General features: G+C 40.8%; 1 protein-coding gene across 1 annotated transcript in view; it reads left to right on the top strand.

Annotated features, from left to right (window-relative positions):
* Lrpprc (leucine rich pentatricopeptide repeat containing) overlaps window positions 1-27452 on the top strand; it is an 83122-nt gene that overhangs the window by 3925 nt on the left and 51745 nt on the right. Inside the window, exons 2-14 of the mRNA XM_075955752.1 lie at window positions 7082-7275; window positions 8480-8602; window positions 10665-10786; window positions 10891-10949; window positions 11923-12009; window positions 12387-12513; window positions 12777-12921; window positions 13964-14109; window positions 14355-14460; window positions 14542-14649; window positions 17179-17297; window positions 19874-19967; window positions 22173-22239. Of these exons, the coding sequence (XP_075811867.1) occupies window positions 7082-7275; window positions 8480-8602; window positions 10665-10786; window positions 10891-10949; window positions 11923-12009; window positions 12387-12513; window positions 12777-12921; window positions 13964-14109; window positions 14355-14460; window positions 14542-14649; window positions 17179-17297; window positions 19874-19967; window positions 22173-22239 (1497 nt within the window). The remainder of the gene's footprint in view (window positions 1-7081; window positions 7276-8479; window positions 8603-10664; window positions 10787-10890; window positions 10950-11922; window positions 12010-12386; window positions 12514-12776; window positions 12922-13963; window positions 14110-14354; window positions 14461-14541; window positions 14650-17178; window positions 17298-19873; window positions 19968-22172; window positions 22240-27452) is intronic.

The raw sequence follows: 27452 nt of genomic DNA, 5'->3' as shown, positions 1-27452 counted from the left end.
TGCTGTCGTGTGTTAGATGCTCGCACACTCAGAGACTTTGCTGTCGTGTGTTAGATGCTCGCACACTCAGAGACTTTGCTGTCGTGTGTTAGATGCTCGCACACTCAGAGACTTTGCTGTCGTGTATTAGATGCTCACACACTCGGAGGCTTTGCTGTCATGTATTAGATGGTTGCACACTCAGAGGCTTTGCTGTCGTGTGTTAGATGCTCACACACTCGGAGGCTTTGCTGTCGTGTGTTAGATGCTCGCACACTCAGAGACTTTGCTGTCGTGTGTTAGATGCTCGCACACTCAGAGACTTTGCTGTCGTGTATTAGATGCTCGCACACTCAGAGACTTTGTTGTCGTGTATTAGATGCTCGCACACTCAGAGACTTTGCTGTCGTGTGTTAGATGCTCGCACACTCAGAGACTTTGCTGTCGTGTGTTAGAGGCTTGCACACTCAGAGACTTTGCTGTCGTGTGTTAGAGGCTTGCACACTCAGAGACTTTGCTGTCGTGTGTTAGAGGCTTGCACACTCAGAGACTTTGCTGTCGTGTGTTAGAGGCTTGCACACTCAGAGACTTTGCTGTCGTGTGTTAGATGCTCGCACACTCGGAGACTTTCCTGTGGCAGCTTACATGGTGTCATCCTTGTAGGCCCCTCTGTTCTCAGTGTCTGGGTCACGGTTTGACTGCTAGCACGGGCAGTTGCATTGTTTCTCCTGGATGTGGACTGTCAGTTGGGAAGCTCCCTCTGGCTGAGCTACAGAGGCTTCAAACCCAACCCATCTTGAAGGGAAGGAACTCAGCTTTTCCCCAAATCTGTGCTGCAAGTGTCACTGTTCTCTTACTTAGAAAGAGCCCATTCGTGTTCATGCTTGCTCTTGTTCCTCCCTCCCCCAACGCCTCATCGTCCCCTTTCATCAACAAGTGATAAAATCCCAGAGTTCTGTTTCATTTGGAATGGATACCCCATCTCTCCTGCCCCCATCGTCCTTTTTCTGGAGTTTCTGATAGACTTGATTGCGTCATTTAGGTTCACAGTTGAGCACTCTGGCTCCAGCTGTTTCCAGGGTAAGTCCTACCTGGTGCTTTCATGGGTGTTTTGGGAATGAGATGCCTCAGCTCTTCTGTCTTCCCATGGCAAGCGGTAAAGCTACAGGGAGGGCTGTTTCCCTAGGAATCCTGTGAAAATGCAGTCTGATTATGAAGAGCTGCTGTTCAGGACTGAGACCGAATGGCTTACCAAGCTTCCAGATAATAGAGGGTCTGTGGGACTGAGTCAGGAGGGCCCACTGGGCCAACTGCCTTTGAATGTGATGCTCATTCTCCTCATACTGAGAAGTTCATATCTCTGATAGGCCCTCCCAGCTGCTGCTTCCATGCGTTCCTCTGATGTCCTCTTCTCAGCTCTGAATGGGCAGCATGCTGTTAGCCCTGTTAACATGTGTAACCCTGGATTCTATTACCTGTGGCACTGCAGATCTCCTTAAAGGCAAGGTCTTCATCTTAGTATTTTGCCTCCCTTGATGCCTACTTTGTTTGTGGAGTGGATGTCAGACATTTGTTCAATAAAGCATCACAGACACTGAGAAGAGGGATAAGATGAGTTGAAGATTAGGGGCTCTTAGTTCACCTCTGTGCTCTAGAGTGGTTCTGCCTGTTCACCTTTACCTTGCTTTCCAGCTCTGCTGTGTCTGACTTGGACTAATAGGCATTACTGAGTGGGAATTATTAGCATTGCTTCATCTGTTCCCAGAAGTGTGCACCTTGTATTTTTGTGTCTTGCTCTTCAGTTTTCCTTTTAGCATTTTCCTCTTTTTTGGAAGGAAATTCTTCTGGCCCTTACCTTCTGCATGAGGAGGGTGAGGGGGCTTTCCTTCCTTTCTCCTGGTGTTTTTTTTTTTTTTTCCTGAAGCTGCCTATGCTTCTCTTGAGATCTTAGAGTAATCCCCACCTGTTTCGGGGGAAAGATGAACTTGAAATGAAGTCTGTGTGAAAGTAGATGTGTAGATTGATGATTGCGGCCTACAGGTGAAGATTACATGTCCACTAGAGTTGTCATTGGAAGAAAAGTAAACTTTCCCTTTTTACCTGACATTTTGGAATGTTCTTAGAGTCTGAACCCTTTGGGCCTGTGAAACCCAAGACTCAACCCCTCCTCTCTTTCTATATGCTCGTGAGTAGATGGTAGTCCTATCTAGTGATGTTGCATGCTTGTAAGATGATAATTTATTGATGTTATGCACTCATAAGATGATACTGGATTGGTATTGCACAGAGAAGGGCAGTCACATTTGTTTTTGGGAAGGAGATGGACCGACCAACCAACCATGCATGCCTGTGTGCCTGTGTGTTTCTTAATGTGTGCAGGTGCACATGCCACAGTGCGCATATGATCAGAGGACACCTTTGCAGAGCCAGTTCTCCTTTCAGCATGCGGATCCAGGGATAGAACTCAAGTCAGAATTAGAGGCAAGTGCCTTAGCCATTGAGCACCTCCCAGGCCCAAGAGGGAGCCTCATCTTTCAAGAGGATATGTGCTAAGTATCCAGGGCTTGAAGGCTAAAGAAGTCTGTGGACAGCCGGGCGGTGGTGGCGCATGCCTTTAATCCCAGCACTCAGGAGGCAGAGGCAGGCGGATCTCTGTGAGTTCGAGACCAGCCTGATCTACAAGAGCTAGTTCCAGGACAGGCTCCAAAACCACAGAGAAACCCTGTCTCGAAAAAAAAAAACCCCAAAAAATATATATAAAAAGAAGTCTGTGGACTTGGAGCCCACACTTTGATCTTGTGTGGGTTTGAAATCTGTTACTGCAAGTTGATTGCCATACTGGCTCCATGATTGGCTGTAGCGGGGCCTCAATCCAGAGGGGGAGTTTGAATGTGTTGGATCTTGACAAAATAAATGTATTTAGAACGTGAGAGAAAGACAGGATGGCCAGTTAGGGACAGTGTTGGTACTGCAAACTTGGGCCTCAACTAGCATGCAGAACTGAAGGTTTTCTTTTCCTGGAGGTTGGTGAGAGTGTTAGAACTGAAGAGTAGTCAGGACAAGTGGGGTCCATTAGAACAAACCCTTATGCAGACTGCCTCTCTGCATGCATTGTACCTGCAGCTCACTCTCTGGCCTGAGAATACAAGCTGGGAAATGGAAGCTTCTCACTCATATTGTGCTTCCTGATTCGGAGATAGTCTTGAATGTGTTTTAGATGCTGAAGGGATGACTTTAAGATAGAAAGTTAATTTTTAAAAGATGTTATTTTAGGCCATGCGATCGTGGCGCATGCCTTTAATCCCAGCACTTGGGAGGCAGAGGCAGGTGAATCCCTGTGAGTTCGAGGCCAGCCTGGTCTACAAGAGCTAGTTCCAGGACAGCTAGGATTGTTACACAGGGATGCCCTGTCTTGAAAAACCAAAAAAAAAAAAAAAAAAAAAAAAAAGATGTGTACTTATATACACAAGAGTTCAGGTGCCTGCACAGGCCAGAAGAAGGTGTCAGATGACCTGGAGTTGGCGTTACAAAACATGGTGCTGGGTGTTACGCAAGAGCTGTATGCGGCTCTTTGTGGCTGAGCTATCTTTTCAGCTCCATAAAAATGTTTCTCAAAACAGCAATGGATGATATATTTGATTTTAAAAGTTAAAGGCCATTATAAGCACCTAATGCGTGTAAGACTTTGAGATGGTTAGAGTATAGTCAGTGTCATTCTGATTGTATAGATTCTGGATGTGTTCTGCCTTCAGACTTTTACTTGTTATTGGGCCCATTCTGAGTACTTACTATTTAAATATTTAATATTTTTCTTTATATTGGGCTTAGGTTTAAACTGACATTTAAAAAGCTGTTTTTAGCCGGCGGTAGTGGCGCACGCCTTTAATCCCAGCACTAGGGAGGCAGAGGCAGGTGGATCTCTGTGAGTTCGAGACCAGCCTGGTCTACAAGAGGTAGTTCCAGGACAGGCTCCAAAACCACAGAGAAACCCTGTCTCAAAAAACCAAAAAAAAAAAAAAAATGCTGTTTTTATTTTATGTGTATGGTGTTTTGCCTACATGTGTATTTGTTCACCATGTTCTTGTAGTGCCCATGGAAGCCAGAAGAAGGCATCCCTGGAACCATGTGGGTGCTGGGGATTGAACTCAGGTCTAGAAGAGCAGCCAGTGCTCTTAACCACTGAGCTATCTCTCTAGCTCTTAAGCTAACACTTTTATAACTTTATTTTGTCTTGAGCAAAAATGTTAATAAGAAAAGAGCTAAATTTGATAGTTACTGTTTTTTTTTTTAAATTTTCAACAAGTAAACCTATTGAAATGGAAAATCTTTGCCTAAATGCAGTCTCAAACCCATCTTGACTAGAAGTATGTTGTAGACTAACTACATGGTCTCAGTTAATACTCTTGTAAGGGAAATACTGTTATCCTGAGTTAAAAAGTATTTGTTTAGTTTTGTTTATGTGTTTTCCCACATGTTTATCTGTATACCACATGTGTGCCTGGTGCCCATGGAGGCTAGAGGGGGGTGTCAGAATAGAACCCCTGGAACTAGAGTTACAGCTGGTTGTGAGCTGCCACATGGATGCTGGGAGCAGAACCTGGGCCCTGAAAGAGCAGCCTGTGCATTTAATCACTAAGCCATCTCTCTTACCCTGTCCTCCTAAGGTTTAAGCATAGAAACTTCTTGGGCTGCTCTAAGATTGTCTGAGACTGAGTAATTTATAAGAAACAGAAAAAAAAAATCATTGTTTTTTTTTTTTACAGATTTGGGGGCTCCCATTTTCTGGTTGTTCTTCTCTAGGGTTAGTTTTGACCACTTTGCAGTGTGTGTCTTGCTTTGTGCTTGGGTGATGGCTCTGGTGCCCTGGTGCCGCATGGGCCTGTATTGAATGGTACTACCCAAATCAAGGATTGCTTCTCTCGTCACATCTTTAACTAGCTTTTTCTGTGATTTGGGAAATACTTGTTAGTTTTCTCAAGTGTAGGTTGGGGCTATCATAGTAATTTACTACTACTTAGTATGCATTAAAAAGTAATTATTAATACACCTTTTGGCCTGGCAGTGGTGACACATACCTTTAATCCCAGCACTCAGGAGGCAGAGAGAGGAGAATCTCTGAGTTTGAGGACAGCCTGGTCTACAAGAGTGAGTTCTAGGACAACCAGGACTGTTCCACAGAGAAACCCTGTCTCAAAAAAACCAAAAACCAAAACAAAACAAAAACCAAAACAACACCCTTTGTCCTTTATTCCTATCCTTATCTTTAACCCTGAAAGCTCCAAAGTTACTTTAAACCAACTCATAAACCTGAGAAGAGTTTGAATGTGGAGTAAAGAATTTAATTGAAACCAAACCATGACAAATATTTTAAAAATCTACAGTTAGAGATTGGGCAGAAATTCTGAGCAGATGCCTCACTGGAAGTCTGAAGGCAGAGACTTCATGAAAGTTTGCAAAATACCTAAGAGTTCCTACCTAGGTCATTCACAAATTGTAAATGAAAACACTGATGAGCTACCTCACCTGGAACAATGACTACTCAAACCAAAACACTGAAAACTGAATGCTCGCAGTGGTCAAGAAAAAGAGCTCTCAGCTGCTGCCGTAGGAACACACACTGCGTAGCCGTTTGGAAAGCTAGTTTCATGGCCACTTCGAAAGTTGAAAGTAGACTTCACACCAAGTATTTACCCAAATGAGATCAGCACTTAGGTTTTCACAATAATTGCACACATTGGCAAAACCCAAGGTTAGGAACTTAGGAGAACAGTGGCTTTGGGGGACTGAGATCAAACCCAGGGCCTTTTGCATGCGGAGTGCACGCTCCATCACTCGGTTATGCACTTAGCTCCTACAGTTTTATTTTTAAACTCACCACTGACTGGTAAAGAGGTCTATGTGCCAGAAAATGTGGTTATCATCTTGAAGGCATTTTCTGAATTAATGTTTTTAGACATAATGCTTAGCATAATTTAGTGGCAACTAAAATTAAGGTACTCGGAGCAGATTCCCAAGAATTGAGTATGTTAAAAGTGAAGTACTTGAGAAAGCCTTTCAAAATTACATGTCAGTTTACTTTTTTAGGTCTGATATTTGTAAATCAAGTTCAGTATTTATTCCTATAGTATGAAATACCTCTGCACAGTTTAGAAGTTTAGTTGTATATTAGACTGTATTAATATTGATTTAAAGAGTTGCTTGTTCTGGGGATGTCAGTTAGCTTAGTTCATAGGATGCTTATTAGCGTGGGTCCCATCCCTGTACTGCATAACCCACAGCATAGGCCTGGCATGACAGCAGAGTTGAAAGCAAGAGAATCAGAAGTTCAAGTCATTGTTGGTTCTCAGGAAGTTTCTGGCCAGCCTGAACTAAAAATGGCCCTGTCTCAAAAAACAAAGAAAGAAAGATTGTTTATTCTGTAGAAACATGTATCATTCTCATCTTAACTAATTTCTTATCTGACAATGGTTCCTACTCTGGAGAGTTAGGGAAGTGTACAAACTGTGTGTTGAAAATGCAAAGCTGTGGAATTGAGATGCTTTGGTCTTGTTAGACAGGCGGGAACTAACGTGGGCTTGAGTGGTCCTGTAAAGTCAGTGCAGAATTTTAACTTGGAAGAAACTTCGTTGTCTGGTCTAATAACTGATTTAAAATTTAAGTTCATATAAGCTCATGCCAGAACAAAGCCATAAAGGTAGTTTTGGAATTCGGAGTGCACTCTGGCCTTTTGTCTCATTTATACAAGTGAGAAGAGCTCGTTGATGAGCTGCTTTGTTTTCCTTCGTTAAGGAAAACAAAGCAGCTTCTTAGTTTTAGCTTCTTAGTTTGAAGTGATTTCATGTAAGGTTATCAATACACCCAGCATCAACTGGAGTTTTACTGTGTGTGTGTGTGTCTGCACGCGTGCGCGCACGTCTGTGTGTGTAAAACAAGTCAGAACTTTAATTTGTTGTCAGTTCATAGATCTCTTAGTACTTTTGCTGTTGCATTGCAATATTAGGTATTCAGTGACAGTCAGAACTTGGCGTAAACTTCACACAAACGATGTCCTGACTAGATAGCAATTTACTTAGTTTGTTACTAATTGTGTTCAATTTTACAGAGAGCTACCAAGCCAAGCCAGATTATATGCAATTGTTGCTGAAAAGAGGGATCTTCAAGAGGAGCCTGCTCCTGTGAGAAGAAATAACAGTCAGTTTGATTGGGCTCTAATGAGACTGGACAGTTCTGTCCGAAGAACGGGCCGCATTACAAAGGGACTTCTGCAGAAAGTCTTTGATAGCACCTGTCGCTCAGGTATTTCAGAGTTTCTCTATCGGTAGTTGAAGTTCTTCCCGGGTTTCTGGAAGCTCATTGTGGAGAGCATCATTTGATACTCAGTGTCAGTGTGACTAGATCCTCCTCTCCTTCCAGATCATCCAGGCAGAGTTTGCAGTAACCTGAAATATTTCAGTTAGAGTCCATTTCAGAGTCAGCAAGTAAAAATAGCCATTTGCTTCCCCTGCTTTCTAGAGTTGTACAGTTTCCATGATAAGCTGTAGTAGAAGGCACCAGTTTTCCTGCCGTGACCACAGTGAAGACTGGTTGCCATTTCTCTTTATTCCAGTCAGCCTCTGAGCGGGCAGATGGCTTAGGTCTTGACTAGTCCTGCAGGAGCTGCAGGTCCTTCACTCCCAGGCTCTTCCCCCATCTCCTGACAAACACAAAAGCAAATGTACTACTGTGCAATTTTGTGTGTGTTTTAGGAAGAGTCTCCCGGAGTCTGTTTGTGGGCATCATTTCCTTAGGGAGCAGAGCTTCTAATGATGAGGTGTAACAAAGAGGTTCCATGACAGACGGTCATGTTCATTGAAAGACCGTAACTTTTTGATTTACTCAGTTCTTCAGCCATTGCCACAGTTAATTTTGGAACTTTTCATTGTCACCCTTCCAGCCCTTCCCATCCTTTCCAGTCCTAGACACCCACAAGTAAGTCTGTTTTCTGCCCCTTTAGTTCCTTGCTCTGGATGTACTTACAGATGGAGTTAGACAATGCGTGTTTATTTTTGTGTTGTCTTAAAGTCCAGTTTAAGGGACATGGAGATAAAACTTAAACATGGTAATATGGGTTCTTTATCTGCTTTGTATCCTTCCCATAAGGTGCTAAGAGGCGTAGCCTTTGAACTGTAGCAAGCACTGCTTAGGAATTAGATTCTTCTTGAATCCATTAGTCTTAGAGAGTATGTGGATTTTGTAGTCTTAGATTTCTTAAAGCAGTCTGCTGCTAAAGATTACAGTTCTGACATTTAGTAGTGTTATGGAGTGCTGGTCTTTGGGTGCCCTCTTGTCTTTGGTGAACTGAGGGGTGGGGCTTGTGGATCATTTAATGGATGTTTTTCTTGATTTCTTTGAAAAGCCTGAAGATGGTCAAATAATTTATAAACCTCAGCTGAAGCTTTGCTGTTTACCTCCTCCGTGTTACTGGTCCTGTTATCTGCATCTATGAACTGTTTCCCTGCAGGTAGCCCAGGTGGTAATCAAGCCTTGCTTCTGCTGCGCAGCTGTGGTTCACTCTTGCCTGAACTGAGTCTTGCAGAAAGGACAGAATTTGCTCATAAGATATGGGACAAACTTCAGACATTAGGTATGATTGCTTTAGTCCCTGACATGCGTAAAGGCATAGGTATTTTTTTCTCTTCCACTGAATGTGTTCTTCATGTAAGTTATAATTTTTTTTTTTGTTTTGTTTTGTTTTTCGAGACAGGGTTTCTCTATGGTTTTGGAGCCTGTCCTGGAACTAGCTCTTGTAGACCAGGCTGGTCTCGAACTCACAGAGATCCGCCTGCCTCTGCCTCCCAAGTGCTGGGATTAAAGGCGTGCGCCACCACTGCCCGGCATGTAAGTTATAATCTTATTTTGTTATAGGGCTTCTTGATTCAATACTATTTGGCAATATGTTTATATGGTGAGTTATAGGGACATTAAGAATAAACTAGTTTTCATATCATGAATTAGAATTTTAATAAGTGAAAAAAATAGATATTTGGGCTCTCAATTGTAATTCAACTTACAGTATTATAGTATTAGAATTTAGGAAAACGTGTTCACATATAAAAGAGGATTCCACTGTAATGATTGGGTCAATAAATTATGGAGATTCTCTGATAGCGAATCATGAGTCTTCACATACTGGTGAAATAGACGTAAAATTTACGATGCTGAGCAGTGTGTATCGTGTGCCACCATCCATAAGCAGTGCGTATTCTTTATGTATGTGTATCCATTATAGTGAAGTCCTTCTGGTCTGGAAGGGTGACAGACACTGGCTCTAATTTTTACTCAATGCATTTGTTGTTGCTGTTAAGACAGGTTCTGCTGTGTTGCCCTGGCTAGTGTGGAACTTGCTCCCAGAGGACGCCTCCCTAGTGTTGGGATTAAAGGTGTGTGCCACCACACCTGGCTAAGTGCCTTTTTTAAATAAAAATTTGAACCAGTGTGCAGCAGCACTGTTGCTCTGTAGAGCCGGAAGGTCAGGTCACAGTCAGGTCACAGTAGCCGCTGCGCATACTAAATGAGAAGCCCACACTCTCCTAATTACAAAATCTTGAGGGTCCAGTAGAGGACAGTGACAAGCACAGAAGGCGTGTAGACTGCCTTTGCCGCGTAACTGTATGAAAAGCGGTAAGATGAGGATGGTCTTTACCTCGCTGCTCTGAATTTATTTATTTCAAAAATTGAGTATACTTATGTATATATTGGATTCTACCGTGGGGAAGGATTTTAAGTATAAGAATAGTAGGAGTGTGGTAATGAATTAAGTATAAAAATGAGAAGTAAAAAATATGTTTTGAGAATTTCATTTATGAGTACTGTATTTGCATTATCCCCCCTTTTCCTCTGACGCCTCTGTGTTGTCACCCCTCAGATTCACAGGCTCTTCTCTTACCGTCACATTTCTGTGACTATATAAAGACAAGCTGCTGAGTCCGTTTAATGATGCTCGTGTGTGCTTTTAGGGCTGGCCACGCCTTTAATCACAGCACTGGAGAGGCTGAGGCAGGTGGATTTCTGTAATTTGAGTCATGACAGGGACATCCTGTCTAAACAAACAGACAAAAAACCAAGACCAGAGAGAGGGGGTAATTTCTAGGACTAAGTGCAAAATGTTAATTCATTCAAGTGTGTGCAGTCTGTGGCCCCAAGATCACATGTGTCCAAGGATGGCTTTGGATGCAGCCCACCTCATTCGTAGGTGAGAGTCATACTGCACTGCCAGAAGTAATGTCGTTTGTAGAGTAGGCTGAGTGGTGTCCTAACAGATGTGACCTTAGGTAGTATACACAGTGGAAGAAGACAAGGACATCGCAACATGGGTAAACAACGCCAGCAAACTGGCAGTGGTGTTCAGATTCAAGGGGGAACAGGTCCTTCAGGCAAAGGCTTTGGGTGACCTGGTAAAGATTAAGAAAAATTGCCAACGGTCCTACTTTATAAAGGAATTGTAGTCCCAGTTCCTCTGCAGCATGTGAGGGCTGCTTCATAGAGGAATGGCTCTGTCACTTAAATGCACAGGTGCTATCCGCGTGTTCTCACGTGAAGACGGCACTGTTTCGTAAGACAGCTGCCATCAGGATCTGCAGTGTCGTTGTGCTAAGGATGTGATGGTAAATGCTTTTCTAAACTTCTGATTTAAATTTCATTTGTAGGTACTGTGTATGATGTCAGTCATTACAATGCTTTACTTAAAGTGTATCTTCAAAATGAACATAAATTCTCACCTACTGATTTCCTGGCCAAGATGGAGAGAGCAAACATTCAACCTAATCGAGTAGGTAGCTGCTGCTGTGGGTGCTGAGCAGCCACATACAGTTCTGCTGTTTTCCAGAAAGATGTTTATGTATGAAAGTGTTAAGCTGCCCATTTCATTGGCAGGTAACATACCAGAGGCTGATTGCTGCCTATTGTAATGTTGGAGATATTGAAGGTGCCAGGTATGTATTTTTTATAAATGTGGGTTATTGTTTAATTTCATTTTCTTTTATTTATTTTGTGTTTCTGCGTACGTGTGTGTGGACATGAGTGTGTAAATCGAGAGAACAACCTGCAGGAGTTCGCTCTGTCCATCATGTGGATTCTGGGTTCAGTTCTAGGGATTAAAGTCCAGTTGCTAGGCTTGACCATATGCTCCTCTACCCAACAAGCTCTCTCATCATCATTAAATGTAGTTTTATACAAGTAGATTTGCAAATTGTATAACTATAAAATATATCCACTTTTTTGTAAATTTATTCTTTATAAAGGGAATTATTTCAGAAGTATTTTATATAGCAAATTTAATAGTATGATTTAAATAAAATGAAATCGTTGTATAAAAGGGAAAGAAGTAAAAGTTGCTATCTGAATTAGAACAGAGGTATAAACTGTTGAGATGCGAAGCTAGATTTACTTTTAAAAAACTGTTTTCTAAGGGAGCTATCTTTACCCATTTAAACTTTCTTTGTAAAAGTAAGGATATTTTCTTTGCCCACTGATTCAGGTAAAATCAACTGCAGTATTTCTCTGCCTATAAAATTATTGCCACTTTTTAATTAAAGCTTAGGCAATAAGTAGTGGGTTGAAATATACAATCCATTTTAACTCAGTATATTGTTTTTTTTCCTCTCACATTGTTCATATGTCCCTCCTGCCCCCATGCTAAGAATTGACGTAGGGCCTATCCCGTATCCTAGGCAAGTGCTTAACCACTGAGCCACAGTCCTAGCTTGGTTAGTCGTTTTGACAAGAGTATTCAAAATTATTGATACTTCAAGGAATACAAGTTCACGAGAAGGGGATTATGCTTCACTTCGTTGCTTTTTTTTTTTTTAACAAGGACATGTTATGCTAAACAAAAATAACTTAAGGCCTAATTCATGGACGCATTAGCAAGTGTCATTGATAAATGTCACCTCTCTTTTATTGCAGCAAGATTCTTGGATTTATGAAAACGAAGGACCTACCAATCACGGAGGCAGTGTTCAGTGCTCTGGTTACAGGCCATGCGAGAGCTGGGTAATTTTCCACCTGGGTTTGCTTTGTCAGCAAGGTTTTGGTCCTAGAAAATTATTAGAGAGGAGTCATAGAGCATGCTTATCTATTCCTCCAAACAAGCCTGGTATGCAGTGGAGCACACTGGTATTTTTATTACTTTCTCTGAAATTTGTGCCTTTTTTTATTGCAGTTATTACTTATGGGGGTGAAGTTAGTTGTAAACATGTCAGGTGCTTATGGGTCCTATTATTTCAGAAATATATAGCCGCTTTAATGAGTAGTTCTTTTGGGGTAGAATTCCAAATAGTATTTAAAATTAGTAATTTTAATATACTTATGAATATGTTTTAGAGTAATTATATTCAGCAATCTTATGTTTTCTTTGAAATAATTTATAGAGATATGGAGAACGCAGAAAATATTCTCACAGTGATGAAAGAAGCTGGCATTGAACCAGGACCAGACACGTATCTGGCTCTGTTGAACGCATATGCTGAGAAGGGTGACATTGACCATGTTAAGCAGGTATGGTTCATGCTGTGTAAGTCAATATTGAAGTCACTGTGTGAACGTGTGTTACAATTTATGTGAAGCAAAAAAAAAAAAAAAACATAGCTCATGTCCATTTAAAAGATGTCTTGTAAAGAGTAATATTTAAAGGAAATTATTAGTTGGATACTTTGCTGTTGCTATGTGATGGTCACTGTGGATTAGTATATTGAATCTTGTTATTTTATTTAGCTCTAATACTTCTAATTTCTCATTTCAATTACTCCACCCATCTTTAGATTCTGGAGAAAGTGGAGAAGTCGGATCATTACCTTATGGATCGTGATTTATTCCAGATTATCGTTACCTTTACTAAAGCTGGGTATCCTCAGTATGTCTCAGAAATTCTGGAAAAGATTACCTATGAGAGAAGATATCTTCCAGGTACTTAAAATATTTTATCTGCATGACTTTTGTGAATACCTGGATTACTATTGCTTGTATGATACAAAGGGGACTTTTTTGTCGATTTTTTTAATTGTTTGTATTGTGCTATACATTTTCCCTGCTCCCCTCCCTTTTTACCCTCTCCCATGATCTCCACGCTCCCAGTTTACTGAGGAGATCTTGTCTTTTTCTCCTTCCTATTTAGTTCCTCTTTGTTGTTTGTAGGCTGTTTTTTTTTTTTTTCGCTTTATGTCTAAGAGCCACTTATGAGTGAGTACATTCTATATTTGTTCTGGGTCTGGGTTACCTCACTCAGTATGGTTTTTTTCTAGATCCATCTATTTGCCTACAAATTTCAAGATGTCAGTATATTTTACTGCTGAGTAGTTCTCCATTGTGTAAATGTACCACATTTTCTTTATCTCTTCTTTGGTTGAGGGACATTTAGGTTGTTTCCAGGTTCTGTCTATTACAAATAATTAATGCTGCTATGAACATAGTTGAGCACTTGTCCTTGTGGTATGATTGAGCATCCTTTGGCTATATTATATACTCAAAAGTGGTTTTGTTGGGTCTTGAGGTAGATTTGTGTCCTAATTTCCTGAGAGATGATCATACTGATTTCCAAAGCAGCTGTACCAAAGGGCCCTTCTTAACAGTACGGGAGTATGGGGGGCAAACATAGAGTGCTTGGTCAGTGTAGTGAGCTGCGTATGTGTGAGTTGAGTGCTCCAGGATATGGTATTAAGAAGTATTTTATTCTTATATATGTATATTTATCCTTTTGATGTTTGCAGTTCTTAATTTTCTCTTTAAAAATTTAAAAATTTTTGTTGGTGTGTTTGGTTATGCATATTTCACAGGGTGTGTTCAGGGTCCAGATCTTTCCTGGGGGTGGAACTCAGTTCATAAAATTTGGCAACAAGTGCTTTTATCTCCTGAACCATGTTACTAGCCCTATTTTTTTCCATTAGTATTGATTATTATTTAAACACATTGCTCAGTTTAGTAATAACAGATGTCTTTGTTTTCTTCCCAGATGCAATGAACCTCATTTTGCTTTTAGTCACTGAAAAGTTGGAAGATACGGCATTCCAGATTTTATTAGCATTACCCGTGTCAAAGGAAGAGAACATAAATGTATTTGGCAGTTTCTTTCTGCGGCACTGCGTGACCATGAATACGGTACTCTGCTTGTTTTCCCTTTGTAGGTTGTCTAGTTGGCAGTGAAATGATATGCTCTAAAACAGGAGAGAATTCATGAGATGAGACAAGTTTTAAACAATCTGAAACTTTTAATGTTGAAGATTTCTGGATAGATTTCTGGATAGAAAGGGAGAAATTGAGACTTCGTTGCCAAAGTCATTGTTTGCAGAAAGTGCAGTGGTCAGGCTCTGGCTGTCCGGCTGACTCCGTGTCTTTTCCTCCAGCCTGCGGAGAAGCTCATAGACTACTGCAAGAAGCTGAAGGAGGCCAAGCTGCACAGCTCCTCCCTGCAGTTCACTCTCCACTGTGCTCTGCTGGCCAACAAAACTGGTACTGTATCCTTGTAGCTTTGACTAGCATCCAGAAGTTTCTCTGCCATAGCACAGTGACATATTATGGATTGTTTTTCAGCTTTGGCAAAAGCAGTGATGCAGGCCTTGAAGGAAGAAGGGTTTCCTATTCGAACTCACTATTTCTGGCCATTGCTAGCCGGACATCAGCAAACAAAAAATGTTCAAGGTGAGCTTTGCCTTTTATGGAGTCACAGTTGGTCAGAACAATTGCAGATAAACACACATCTGTTTGAATTCTTTAAAGCACACTTACTTCTGAGAGTCAGAGCTCATGAGAAACTGGGATTGTGTTAATAATTCTAAAGTGGGTATTTTTCACTGATTTTACTTCTTAGTTCGCGTCATAAGCAAATGTTCATACTTGTGAGTGGAGTTGTGAACAGTTTGTCTAGCCTTAGTGAAGTTATATTTAATGGAGTTCATAGAACAGAAAGTGTGACCATTTTCCTCTGTGGGCCACGCCAGCCTGTTTTCCCCCAAGCTTAGCTCCAGGAGGGAAGGCAGAGAAACTTGTGTATATTGTAAAGAGGTGCTCCTGACCTGACAGCCTGCTGATTGAAGGACAGAAATGCTCAGACTTTCAGCTTCTTAAGTACATTTAAGCATTTAGCATACTTTCCCTTGTACACATGGGATGTCTATAGGATATGAATAAAATGGAAAATATTAAATTTTAGAGCACAGTATCTAATTCTTTGGTTTGCATTACTGGTAATCAGAAAAAGTAGTCTCATAAAAAGATGCTTTTAACAGAAGTACCTCCCCCTTGGGGAAACAAAAATGGTCTTTTTTCATTTTATCTCACAGTATAATGTGCTTTGGAATGAGATGCAGAGTTGTTAGTGTGACATTCGGTGACAAACAGAATGCACAAACAACAAAAAAGTGCTTTTAGCAGACTTTCACATTGCAATTTTATTTTAAATATATAGTTGTCTTCTGGTTTAAAGAAAATAGTGAAACAAGTATTCCCTAATTGTTTCTGGTTATAAAAGTCTCTAAGTCCTTTTTAGGAAAGTCTTTGTGAAAACATTAAGAGTTGATTAACTCTTTGTGTATCTTCCAGTTCTGAAAGCATGAGGTAACCTTTAACCTCGTGTTTCTGCAGCGCAGACCATTTGTAGCATTCCATCAGACTCTTGAGCCTCTTAGTATTCTTGATTTTTACACAGGTAGGAAAATATTGTTGGTGCCTTTTGAAATGTCTGTGTACTGGGTAAGTTTCCTGGCACCATATTATAATGTCTACCCCTTTGAGTTGGCAAAAGACCAAGACTGGTTTCAACTGGAGCGAGCTGAGCTTGGGGAAGAAGGGCTTGTGCGTCTGCCTTTCCTGCAGATCTTTTGGAGACCCGGAGGGTGCTTTGTTGAAAGGTCACCTTGTATTCTTGAGACACCGGAGAGCCAGAGGGTTCAGGGTCTGACCACAGGTAGTGTCAGTGTGTCAGAGTTGAGAATGACTTCTGCACTTTGTAATGCTTCTTCATGTCACCGCCCCTCAGTAACCGTTACATTGTTTTAGTAACATTCTTAGCTGTCCTTTGGAAATTGGACACCATGTTTTACATTAATTCATCGAAAAATCAGGAACAAGATTTTGAAAAACTACAGAAGCCTCTGCTTTATTGGAGATTACTGACTTGATAGTACCAGGGAATGTCAGTTGTCCTTCAGTTTTTAAAAACCATCTGTGCTCTCTAGTCTTCTTCTGGAGGTCTTGATGATAGGAAAATATACTGTGTAGACTTGCATGTAGCGGGCAGGGGGCTGTATGCTTTTGTGTAGTTTTCGTTGCTGCATGCAAGGCTAGAACGCCACATTGTCTTTAGTGAAATGAGCCTGCTCTTTGTCTGGACGACATCCAGTGTACCCTGGTGGGGAGACGTCGATGTCTGCTCAGGAGTGCTGAGTAAGGGAGGGGAAGAGCTTCAGGAAACAGGTCCGATGAAATTGAACTGAGTTTTCAATAACAGGGCAGTCACGTTTCTGTTGAATTGAGGCAGGAGCTTCACTGTCACCAGCCTCCAACAAGATTTCCTGATCTTGTGCCGCTCTGCTGTGCCACGAGTAGAAAAGTCACTATTTACAATATTTTCAGCAAGCACCCATAAGTGAATGAGAGGAAAGGCTTGGAATTAGGACCAAACCTCCTTTGTTAAACTTTGAAAGCGTAAAAATAAGAATATGAAGGGTTGAGCTGGGCAGTGGTGGCACACACCTTTAATCCCAGCACTCTTGATGCAGAGGCAGGTGAATCTCTGTGAGTTCAAGGCCAGCGTGGTATATAGAGTGAGCTCCAGGACAGGCTCCAGAGCTACAGAGAAACCCTGTCTCAACAACAAAGCAGGAAGAATACAAAGGAAGCTGTTTGTGTCGAGGACACCCCCGAAATTAAAAGTGCTCCATGAGTCGGGGTGGAATAGATGGGCCTTATTTTTCAAAAAGTAGAATTTTGCCTCCAAATGAAGTGATCCTATTTGATTGATTATAACAATTACGTGATCGTCTTAGTAGGTGAGCATGGCCTAGGCAAATCATGTCTATTTCCCTAGAGTTTGGATTATTTTAATTGCTACAGTGTTTTGTTTTTCAGACAGAGTGCTGAGGAAATTTCCTCACTGATTCAGCAAACAACCTTGTGACTTCCCTGAATTTGAAGTTCTTCATCTCTGCCCTGCTGTGTTTTATCTCTTAGGAATAATGGATATACTCAAAATAATGAAGGAGTTGGGAGTAGATCCTGATCAAGACACATATGTAAATTATGTGTTTCCTTGCTTTGATGATGTAAAGTCAGTTCGAGCTGCTTTGCAGGTGGGTACAAGTGTGCTTTTACTGGCCTTAATGAAGAAAATACTCTACCTAATGTTTCATTATCATTAGAATAAAAGAACAGAGCACCATTGAATGGAGAACTAAAAATGGTCTTGTGCATGTAGTTTTTAAGACTCTATAAACATGCTGGTTAGTATATGTAAAAGGTTTAACTAGCAGGCTAAACAGTGTCTTTCTTCTGTCCTTGGTAAGACTGTCCCGATAGCAGAAGCATAGAAAAGATTCACTTCTTGGTCTTACCCTAGAACCTGTAATTTTGGTTTTTTTTTTTTTTAGTAATTTTCCAAAATACATTACTAATAGTATATTTATTATTCTGTATTTGAAAAATAATCTTTGTTGGGCTTTGAAACACTTTTTCTGCAATGCTTTTAACCCTACCAGAAAAGGCAAGGTATTGTGAGTATCATTTGAAAAGTTGACAATGGGGACTGGAGAGATGGCTCAGCAGTTAAAGAGCACTGACCATTCTTGCAGAGGATCCATCTTTGATTCCCAGCATCCAAGTGGTAGCTGTCTGTCTGTAACTTCAGTTCCAAGAGAGCTGATACTTTCTTCTGGCCTCCATAGGCACTAGGCACATAGACATGAATGCTGGCAAACACTTACACACATAAAATAGTGAAATAAATAATTAAAACTAAAGTTGATTTGAACCATACCTGAAGCGGTAGTGGCACACACCTTTAATCCTAGCACTCAGGAGAGAGGGGCAAGCAGATCTCAGTGAATCCGAGGCCAGCGTAGTCTACAGAGCAAGTTCCAGGATAACCAGAGCTACACAGAGACATCCTGTCTCAAAAAGCAAAACAAACAAAAATAGTGGGTTTTCTAATTTTAAGGCAAAGTGTTGTATGTACAGCTAGGAGTGGCAGGTGCAGGCTCCATGTGTGTAACGTGTATTTTACTAGGAAGAGCTATAGGGCAGAAGTTACTAAGTACTGTCTGGATTTTTGTAGGAGTGTTCCTTTCTGTGAAATAACTTCATATTATAATCATTTTAAAATCGAGAGTTATATCTTGAACGTCTGTACCTACCTTCCTCGCTCCCTTTCTCAGGGGAAGATGGGGACTGTGGGGACACTGGCTAACTTCTGACCTTTTGTCCCCACCTCCCGTGTGCTGGGACAGTGGGCATATGTTAGCATGTTGGCTTTTTTATGCTGTACTAGTAGGGCCCAAGTCCAGGACTTGGTGTCTGCCAGGAAATCACTGCAGCAAATGAGCTCCGTTCTCCAGTCTTCCTCCTTAGTTCTCAGAAGAAGCTGTTGACTTCATGCTGTGCATACTTTACCTTGGAGTTTGTTAAACAGCGGCTTTCTCCATAATTCATTCCTTGCAGACATACAGCCTGAAGTTCCACTGCTGTCTTGTGACTACTCTTGATTTTTCAGAACTGTTGAACTCTTTGAGGAGAAAATTAGACCTAAATTGTAAACTTGTGTGAATTTTGATTATACTCATTCTTATTTCAACTGCCTTTTGTTTTCATTGTTACAATTTCAGTGTTGTGTATTATTGGCTCAGAATCAACCATACTGTCATATGACAGTATTATATGCCATTCATTAATACATGGAGACCACTAGTCAGGTGGTAGATCTGTATAACTCACCCATGGGTGATTCCTTAATATAGTCTTATATTTTAGATAATCATTTTTCTTAATATTTCCCTTTCATATATGAGTGTTCATAAGAAATATCTTTGAAAAAGTGGGTAGCTTAGAGCAATATTTTATTCTACAAATCATTTTAATGCTTGTGTGATATTTTATAGCTATGACATAATTTATTTTTATTCTTTGCCTTTTATTGTCTGGGTGGTTTGTAATATTGTCCTGTAAAGAAGCATTTGAACTAAATTATTATTCATGCACTTACATTATCTAATGTTGAGTGAAGCGATAAACTATTTGGAGTTAAATAAGTTTGATCCGTACCATATGTGTCAAAATACCATTTTAGTGGGACTTGAGAGGTGGCTCAGTGATTAAGAATAGTAAGGAGCCATGTTTGAGTCTCAGCACCCAAAATCATCTGTAACTCTAGTTCTAGCTGATTTGACCTCCTCTTCTGGGCTCCACAGGCACCAGGCACGCCTGTTGGCACAGACATTTTATGCAAGCAACAAAAAAAAATCCATAAAGTAAAAATATGTATTTCTTTTAACCACTATTTCAGTTCTGTGTTGAGGCTCTTTTATAAGAGGATTGTCATGTCTTGTGTAGTAAACATGTGAACAGGTCACCTGTCTTTATTTTTATTTTTTTTTAAGAGAAAACAAACTATCCTTTTTTACTATGCATACCAATCCAAGTTCCCACCCCCTCACCCAGGTTGCCTGTCTTGATAGTGTTGGTTTGGGTTATTGGCACTCCAGCTTGAAGTTTCTTTTTGCCAAGGTTTGGTTACTCAACTATGTATAGTTTTAGAAAAATTATTTTTTAAAAAAGATAATAGATTATCTTGGTATTTGAAAGGTAGGGAACTAGAAAGGCATATTGAAGTATTTTAATTGAAGAACCTTACCGTTGATGTATACTTTATCCCCAGGAAAATGAATGTCTACCTCAAAGTAATACATTTACTCAAGCTGAAGTGAGAAGTGAAGCAAAAAATGGGAACTTAGAGAACGTTTTGTCACTTCGTAAGTATTCCATGGGAGAAGTAGGCTTGGTGCTGACGTCAGTCGCTGCTGAGAGCATATCTATGGTAGTTTGTTTGTACAATGCAAGCAAGAACACTTCCAGCTTGTGTTAAGGCCTTGCTGAGAAGCCAGAATATGGCTTGAACTTGGCTACTTTGGAAGTAGTTTTAAGGTTGGAAGGAGCATGAAGACACCATGGTGGTAAGAGTGGTAGCTGGGTATGTGATAGACCAAAGACACACGGAACAAATCTGTTAATATCTACTTGCTTCAGTTTTCTGAAATTGAGGTGACACAGCCTGTTTTGTAGAGACTTCTGGTTAGTGATTTGAAGCTGTTCCCAGATTTGGCTAACATAAAGCATAGCTAATGCTTGCTGAGCATTTAAAAGAATCAGCTCCTTGTATACATACCTCACATGAAGCCAGTTCCATTGACAGAGGGCACAGTGAGGGAGAATAATTTGATCAAAGGGTTCTTTGAACCAGAAGCAAAATCTAGTTCTAACTTTGCTGTTTTCGACATATTTTTTATTCGACATATTTTTTAAATGATTTAATTTATTGTTATTTTATGTGCATTAGGATTTGTCTTTATGCATGTCCTTATGAGAGTATCAGAACTCTTGGAGCTGGAGCCACAGACAGTTGTAAGCCATGTGGGTTCTGGGAATCGAACCTAGGTCCTCTGGAAGAACAGCCAGTGCTCTTAGCTGCTGAACCATCTCTCCAGCCCCTAATAAATTGCATTTTTTTCCCCCAAGGCAGGACTTTTCTGTGTAGGTCCGACTGGCCTTTAGCCTGGAGATCCGCCTGCCTCTGTCTCCCAAATGCTGGGATTAAAGGCGTGCACTGTCACCTGGCTTTTTTCAGCATTCGTCATACGTTTAGGTTGTGGAAATACATTTGAACTAAAGCATAGCAGGATTTTGTTAGTTTATTTTGGGAGTTTTGTGAGACAGGGTCTCACTGTGTAGCCCTGACTCACTTAGAACTTGCTGTATAGACCATTTGGTCTTGAACTCACAGATTTGCCTCTGTCCCTTGCCTTCCAAATGCTGGAATTAAAGGTGTACCATCATGCCTGGCACAAAGCAGGTTTGATCTTCTTAAAGTGCTAAAAGTTAAAGTTTGATATATATTCAGATTGTATAGGTGAGTTAAAATTAATAATGATTTTCTTTCTATGACCTCTTAAAGATTAAGCCAGGTATCCTACTCTTTGTAAGTTGTATCATCGTCTTCAGGACTTGCCTCTGTTATCAATTTGTTTCACCCCACTCATTCTGTCATCCAAAAGCGCTTTACATGTAGTGTAATGATCCAGTTAACTTGGTCATACATTGTAATACAGCTGCAAGCAAAAACAAAACCAGAAAGTCCCAACAGCAACCCTCTGTGTCATTTAAAACTAAACCATTATAAAACAAAAAAGTTGTTTTTTTTGGGGGGGGGTTTGAGGCAAGGTTTCTCTGTGTTGCCTTGACTGACTCTAGACCAGGCTATAGGCCAGGTTGGCCTTGGTCTCACAGAGATCCTCCTGTCTCTGCCTCTTGAGTGCTGGGATTAATGGTTTGTGTCACCAATTCCTGATTAAAAAGTAGTTTTATGTCAAGGTTTACATGAAAAATCAGGCTTAGCAGTCCACATAGAAACATTTCAAGTTGTGGACTGTTAAGTGCCAAATGTGTAGTAGAGCAGACAAATGCTCAGAGACGTTGAAGAGCTGTGGCCCTGGTGATGGAGCAGAAGTAAGGGCCTACCTGTGCCGGGGTTAGCTGCCCCTCTGTGTCTCCAGATGGAATGAGAAAGGGAACAGTTCACCAAGAGCCATGACAAAAATAACTTACTTTTGTCTTCAGTAAGTGTAAGTTATCTTTCTAATCTCCTTACTGTGTCACAGTGCCCAGGAATATACAGTTTCAGTTATGTAGCAGGGGGATTCAAGTAATTACTATTTATATTAAGGAATAATTACAAATTCTTTTCTTGATGAAAACAAAGCAAAAGGCTTTAAAGAATGTTTTGTTACAGACGTATATATTGCCTCATTAAGTAACTTCACCTGAAACATTTTATTTTTTAAGTAACACTTCCCAGTTGGAAGTAAAAAGGTAGGTAAATATGTCATCAGATCATTTATAGCTCAGTGTGGTCGTTTTGTTTGTTTGGCCTGAGTTATTTTGACTATGCTTCTCTTTTGCAGTGAAATCAAATGCATTGCCTTTATCGTTTAATTCTTTGAGAGGCAGCCTAATTCTAGGCTTTAGGAGGTAAGATTATCAGCCTCAATGTTCTCTGTTGTTGGACTGATTTCTCTTGTCCTTGTGATCTGTTGATGATGAGAACTACTTTGGAGAAAGGCTTTTCCTCTCAGTTGGATTGGGTTTGGACAGCCTTTCTATCACTTTTTCTAAGAAAGACAGATACAGTTCTATTCAAAAAAAAAAAAAGAGAGAGAGAGAAAGAAGCGATTTGTGTGCATATTGAGATTATTCTTTGAGAATGACTTTATTCTGTACGTGTTGCTATTCTCGCATGTTCAAGGAAAATTAACGAACTTTCCCACGTGTGTGACTGTTTTCTGTTACTGCACTGAGATACCAGCACAGGCGACCCTTACAGAGAAGAGCATGTGCTGGTGTCGGTTTGGATCTGGGGGGGTTTTCTTGGCTGAAGCGTATGATGACACCACATCAGGATGAGAAAAGTGAGAGGGAATGGTCATGCCATAAAGCAGAAAGCCAAAGAGCGACTTAGGGTTTGGGTTTACTCACGTTTTTTAACCACTTGTGGTGAAAGCCCCAGTGTTCAGAACTACAATCCCGTCCCAGGACAGTAGCCCAGTGATGCAAGGACCATTGGGTCTCACCAAGCTTCCTTCACGTGGACCCTTGGGGAAAAACTTAAGCCGTATCTTAGTGCGTCCAAATTTTGTTTTTTTAGCCACATGCACACTCGCACGCACAGAAACACTAGTAATTCCTTGGTTGCCTGCCTGTCCCGTATTTTCACAAATTCCTGATTCTGTGCTGTTTACTTGCTTTCTCCGGTTGCTGTGTGCATAGATACTCATTTGTTTCTTTTTTGCTGGACTACTCTGAGTTGTGGACATAACAGTGCTGGATGTTGCAGCATATTTTCTTTACTCGTAAGGTACTTGAAGTATACCATCATCTGATTGACAGTAAGTCCATGCTAAATTGATCCAGTGCGATGACTCAATGTGCAGAGGCACTTGCTACCAGGCCTCGTGATCTGAGTTCAATCTCCAGGTCCCACATGGGAGGAGAGAACACAAGCTGTTCTCTGACTTCCCTGGGCATGTCTTCATGTGCAGAGCTTGGCATGAAGGCTGCCTGCCACTGTACTCCTAGCGCTTCCAAGGTCACACAGGCAAATCCCCAAAGCTCGTTGGCCAGCTGGCCTGCCTAATCAATGAGCCCTGGGTTCAGTGAGAGACTATCTCACAAAAGAAGGTGGAAAGGTGGCCTCTGGCCACTTCACACATATACATGTGAATACATACCCATTTGCACTTGCACAAATAAATACATACCTACCACAAACATTTTAAAAAAGAAAAATGATAAAATCTGAAACAAATGGGATGGCTCAGTGGTTAAAAACAGGGAAGCCTGGTGGCCTGAGTTTAGTCCCTAAACCAACAAAACCATAGAAGTTGTCCTCCGACCTCCACATAATGCCTGCCTTCCTACACAGCTGCACAGTGATGAGAGAATTGTAGAAAGGTTTTTAGAGCATAGACTATAATTGCATAGATAGAACTTCAATGGAACCGGCTTTTCAAGAAATAACTCATACTGTTTTAATAAATGAAATGGGATAATGTTAATGTTCTTGATGAAGGGCTTAGTTTTTCACGTAAACTTTCAAGTTATGGATATTTCTTTTAATTTCATTATTTTTTAGTCCGCTTATATTTCAGAATTTCAGACTTGTGGAAGTACTTGGGTCATAAAGCTAAGGCGATCTGATAGGGACAGACTCCTAAAATGTGCTAGGGCAGTGGCTGAGCCGAGTGAAGTCTCGGAGCTCCTTCTCCAGCTGTTTAGTATTGTGTCGCAGTTTTGGCTGTCAGTGGCTAGTGGTGGATACAGTAAAATTTCAGGTTGGAGTAATGTTGTAAGAGTATGGGTGTAGTCAGAGACATCTGTAACTTGGGGTCACTTCTTTCCTTCCACTCACCCCAAAACTGACAAAAATTCAAACTATATTAATATACTTATCCTTTATGTAAGCATTAATATAGTCATGTCTTTTATTTGTTGTCAAAATAAATTGTAATATATTTTAAAATCTCTCAGAACATTCCATATAATAGTCAAGCCACCTGTTGTGTGTGCTTAAGAGTCGTGTTATATGATATAACATGTGTTATGATATAACATGTGTGATATGATATAACACATGTTATATGTTACGCGAGTAAATTTAGGACTAGGACGAAACAACATGACTTGGCTCATAAATGGATCGACCATGCTGTTGCCGGCAGAGCCCGCATTAGCGTAGGAAGTGCCTTACACTTACTGGAGATAAAGGCTCGTCAGAAGTGACTTAGTTCCAAAAGCAAGTGAATCAGAAACCCAGGATATTGCAGATCTTTGTAATTAGATATCTAAGTTATTTTTGGTATATATCTTATTATTATGTAACTTCAATAAAACCCTTTTAGTAGTTATGGTAGGTCCAGGGCCTAAGTGGGCAGTTGTTCCTAGTATGTTTGGGTAATAAGGTATTTGGCTCAGATTTTCTTAAGTTTCTATTGTTGTAAAACACCATCATCAAAAGCAATTTTTCCTTATAAGAGTTTATTTCAGTCCATCATGAAGGGATCTCAAGCAGCAAGTTGGGAGCAGGAACTGAAGCAGAGATCGTGGAAGAATCTAAGTACTTCTATGATTTGCTCAGTTTACTTTCTTATATCTCTGTAGGATCTCTTGCTCAGGGTGGTACCACTCGCTGTGAGCTGGACCCTTCCATTTCAGTCATCAGTCAAAAATTAAAAATGATGCTCAGCTTGCCTGTAGGCCAGTCTGATGGCATTTTGTCAATTAGGTTTCTTCCTTCACAGATGACCCTGCTGTGTCAAGTTGTCAAAAATCTAACTAGCACACTTTCTTTTTTGGGGGGGGGAGGAGTGAGACAGGGTTTCTCTGTGGCTTTGGAGCCTGTCCTGGAACTAGCTCTGTAGACCAGGCTGGTCTCAAACTCACAGAGATCCGCCTGACTCTGACTCCCGAGTGCTGGGATTAAAGGCGTGCGCCATCACTGCCCGGCTCACACTTTCTTTTTTAAAATTTTTTTTTATTATTGGGTAGGGGCCAGAATTCAGGAGTTGATTTTTCTCCTTTCGCTGAGTTTGGGGGATCAAACATGGGTTATAGGCTTGTGCAAAAATCCCTTTTACCTGCTGAACCATCTTACTGGTTCTTATCTCTTGTTTCCCCGCCCACCAGGTAAGGTCTTAACCAAACCCACTCTGGCTTTAAAGCTTGCTATGTAGTTGAGCATGACCTTGAATTTGTGATCCTTCTGTTTCTGTGCTGGGATTACAGGTATGCACAACCCCTGCCACTTTATGTGTTGGCTGCCGACTGAGATTCTTTGCCAACCATTTCACATAATAATTTGAAGAACATTACTTTCTTATGTCTTAGATAGAGGGTAGTGTTCAGCCACAAGCTCATGACATAGTTGTTGAATGGCACCTGTCCGGACCATGCCTGCTTGAAGACACACTTATTACCTGCCAGCATTCTGTCTGGACCTTCTGAAGCCGGTTAGGGAAAATAGACAGTGTAATCATGCTGTCATTTTAAAACAACACCCCCAAAATTTGTGTGTGTCTGTATATAGTGTCTCATTTTATAAATGACTTAATAACATGCTTAGGAAATGTCACCTAAGTTTAAGTCGTTTAAATTGAATACCACTTCGTGATTATTATAAAGAGATTTTCTGCTTTAAATTTTCTTAAAAATGAAGCTACATAAAATATATTTTAGGGCCTCGGGATGTAGATGAGCTGGTAGATTGCTTGCCTGGCATGCATGTTTTCCCTGGATCCGGTCTTCAGCACCGTGTGAAGTGGAGCCAGTTGATCTGTGACTATGATCTCAGCCTGCTGGATTGGCCGCAGGAAAACCTGGAGTTCCATACCTCCACAGCTCCATAGAGTATTTAAAGCTCATGTGGGCTACATGGGATCCTGTCTTCAAATAAGTAAACAGATATTTGGAAATTGTGTTCTCTGTCAAATCTAGGATGAAATTGTACGTAGAATGAGCAAGATGTTTCTTCCTTTTATCAAAACAGTAGAACAAAGTTTAAGTGAAAAAGAGAAAACTGTTCCTTGAATGTGTAATTGAAAATACTCCTAAGTGTTAAGCCATTGCTAGGAGGCAGATATGGCACTGAAGCCAGCCCTTACAAAAAAGAAGGTGGAGAACTGGTTAGGTGGCAGGCCAGGGTTTCCTTTTTCTTTTTCCCCTTGGTTTTCGAGTCAGGGTTTCACTGTAGCTATCTACAGTCCTGGAACTAGCTCTTGTAGACCAGATTGGCCTCGAACTCACAGAGATTCACCTGCTTCTGCCTCCTAAGTGCTGGATTAAAGGCGTGCACCCAACCAGGCCAGGGTTTCTTACAAAGAACTCTGTGGTTAGGTATTCTGACTTGTTGGCAACAGTGGGAACTCGGCAGTTAGAAATCTTTGTTGTTAAGGAGTACTGCCTGCCACGTGTTGAAATGAAAGATCAGGTTTTTGAGTCTAAACATTTAAGACTGACCTTAGCCCTACTGGAGTCATCAAATTAATGCCAAATCTTCAACACCTTTTTGTAAATAGGTGTCGATGATGTCCTGACCTCACCAGAACTGAGAGCTGGAATGAGATGCTTGCTCCTAACTACTTCATAATTGGTATAGAAAATGGAATGTGGGGAGCCAATCACTGCACTTGTTCTGCCTTACGGCTCTCACAGTTGCTCCTCTTGGCCGTGCACATGCTGGAGGAGGAACTGGAGGATAGCTGATAGCGGCACAGACAGCGCTGTCCTTGTCACTCAGATCTTCCTGACTCTAACTCCACTAACAATCAAGATGTTAATGTTTTGTTATAAATTATCCTCCCAAATTCCATTATGTCTCTAGAAAAAGCTTGCTGAAAACCTGCAGTCAGTCCTCAGCAGAAGTGGTGCCATTGCCAGTGTGTTTTCCAAACCTGTTCTTCTTTAGAGGACGTTGTCCTTTACAAATTCCGCCTTCTCAGAAACTTATTTTCTGTGTGGGCAGAAAAGAAGCAAGGATTATTTGCTTATTAAACAAGCACTAAGATTCATTGCCATCCAAACTGGCTTTAAAATGGGTCCAGTGTTTTATTAGTTATGAGAACTTGGGAAATTTCTATTGCATTTTTAAATTGTGAATTGTATTATACATTCAGTGAAGTATCTCAAAGTTG

This window comes from Microtus pennsylvanicus, chromosome 21 (genome assembly GCF_037038515.1).
Source record: "Microtus pennsylvanicus isolate mMicPen1 chromosome 21, mMicPen1.hap1, whole genome shotgun sequence".
In the NCBI taxonomy this organism is placed as follows: Eukaryota; Metazoa; Chordata; class Mammalia; order Rodentia; family Cricetidae; genus Microtus; species Microtus pennsylvanicus.
Note: the sequence above shows the minus strand (reverse complement) of the source record. Positions and strands in the feature narration are given on the sequence as shown.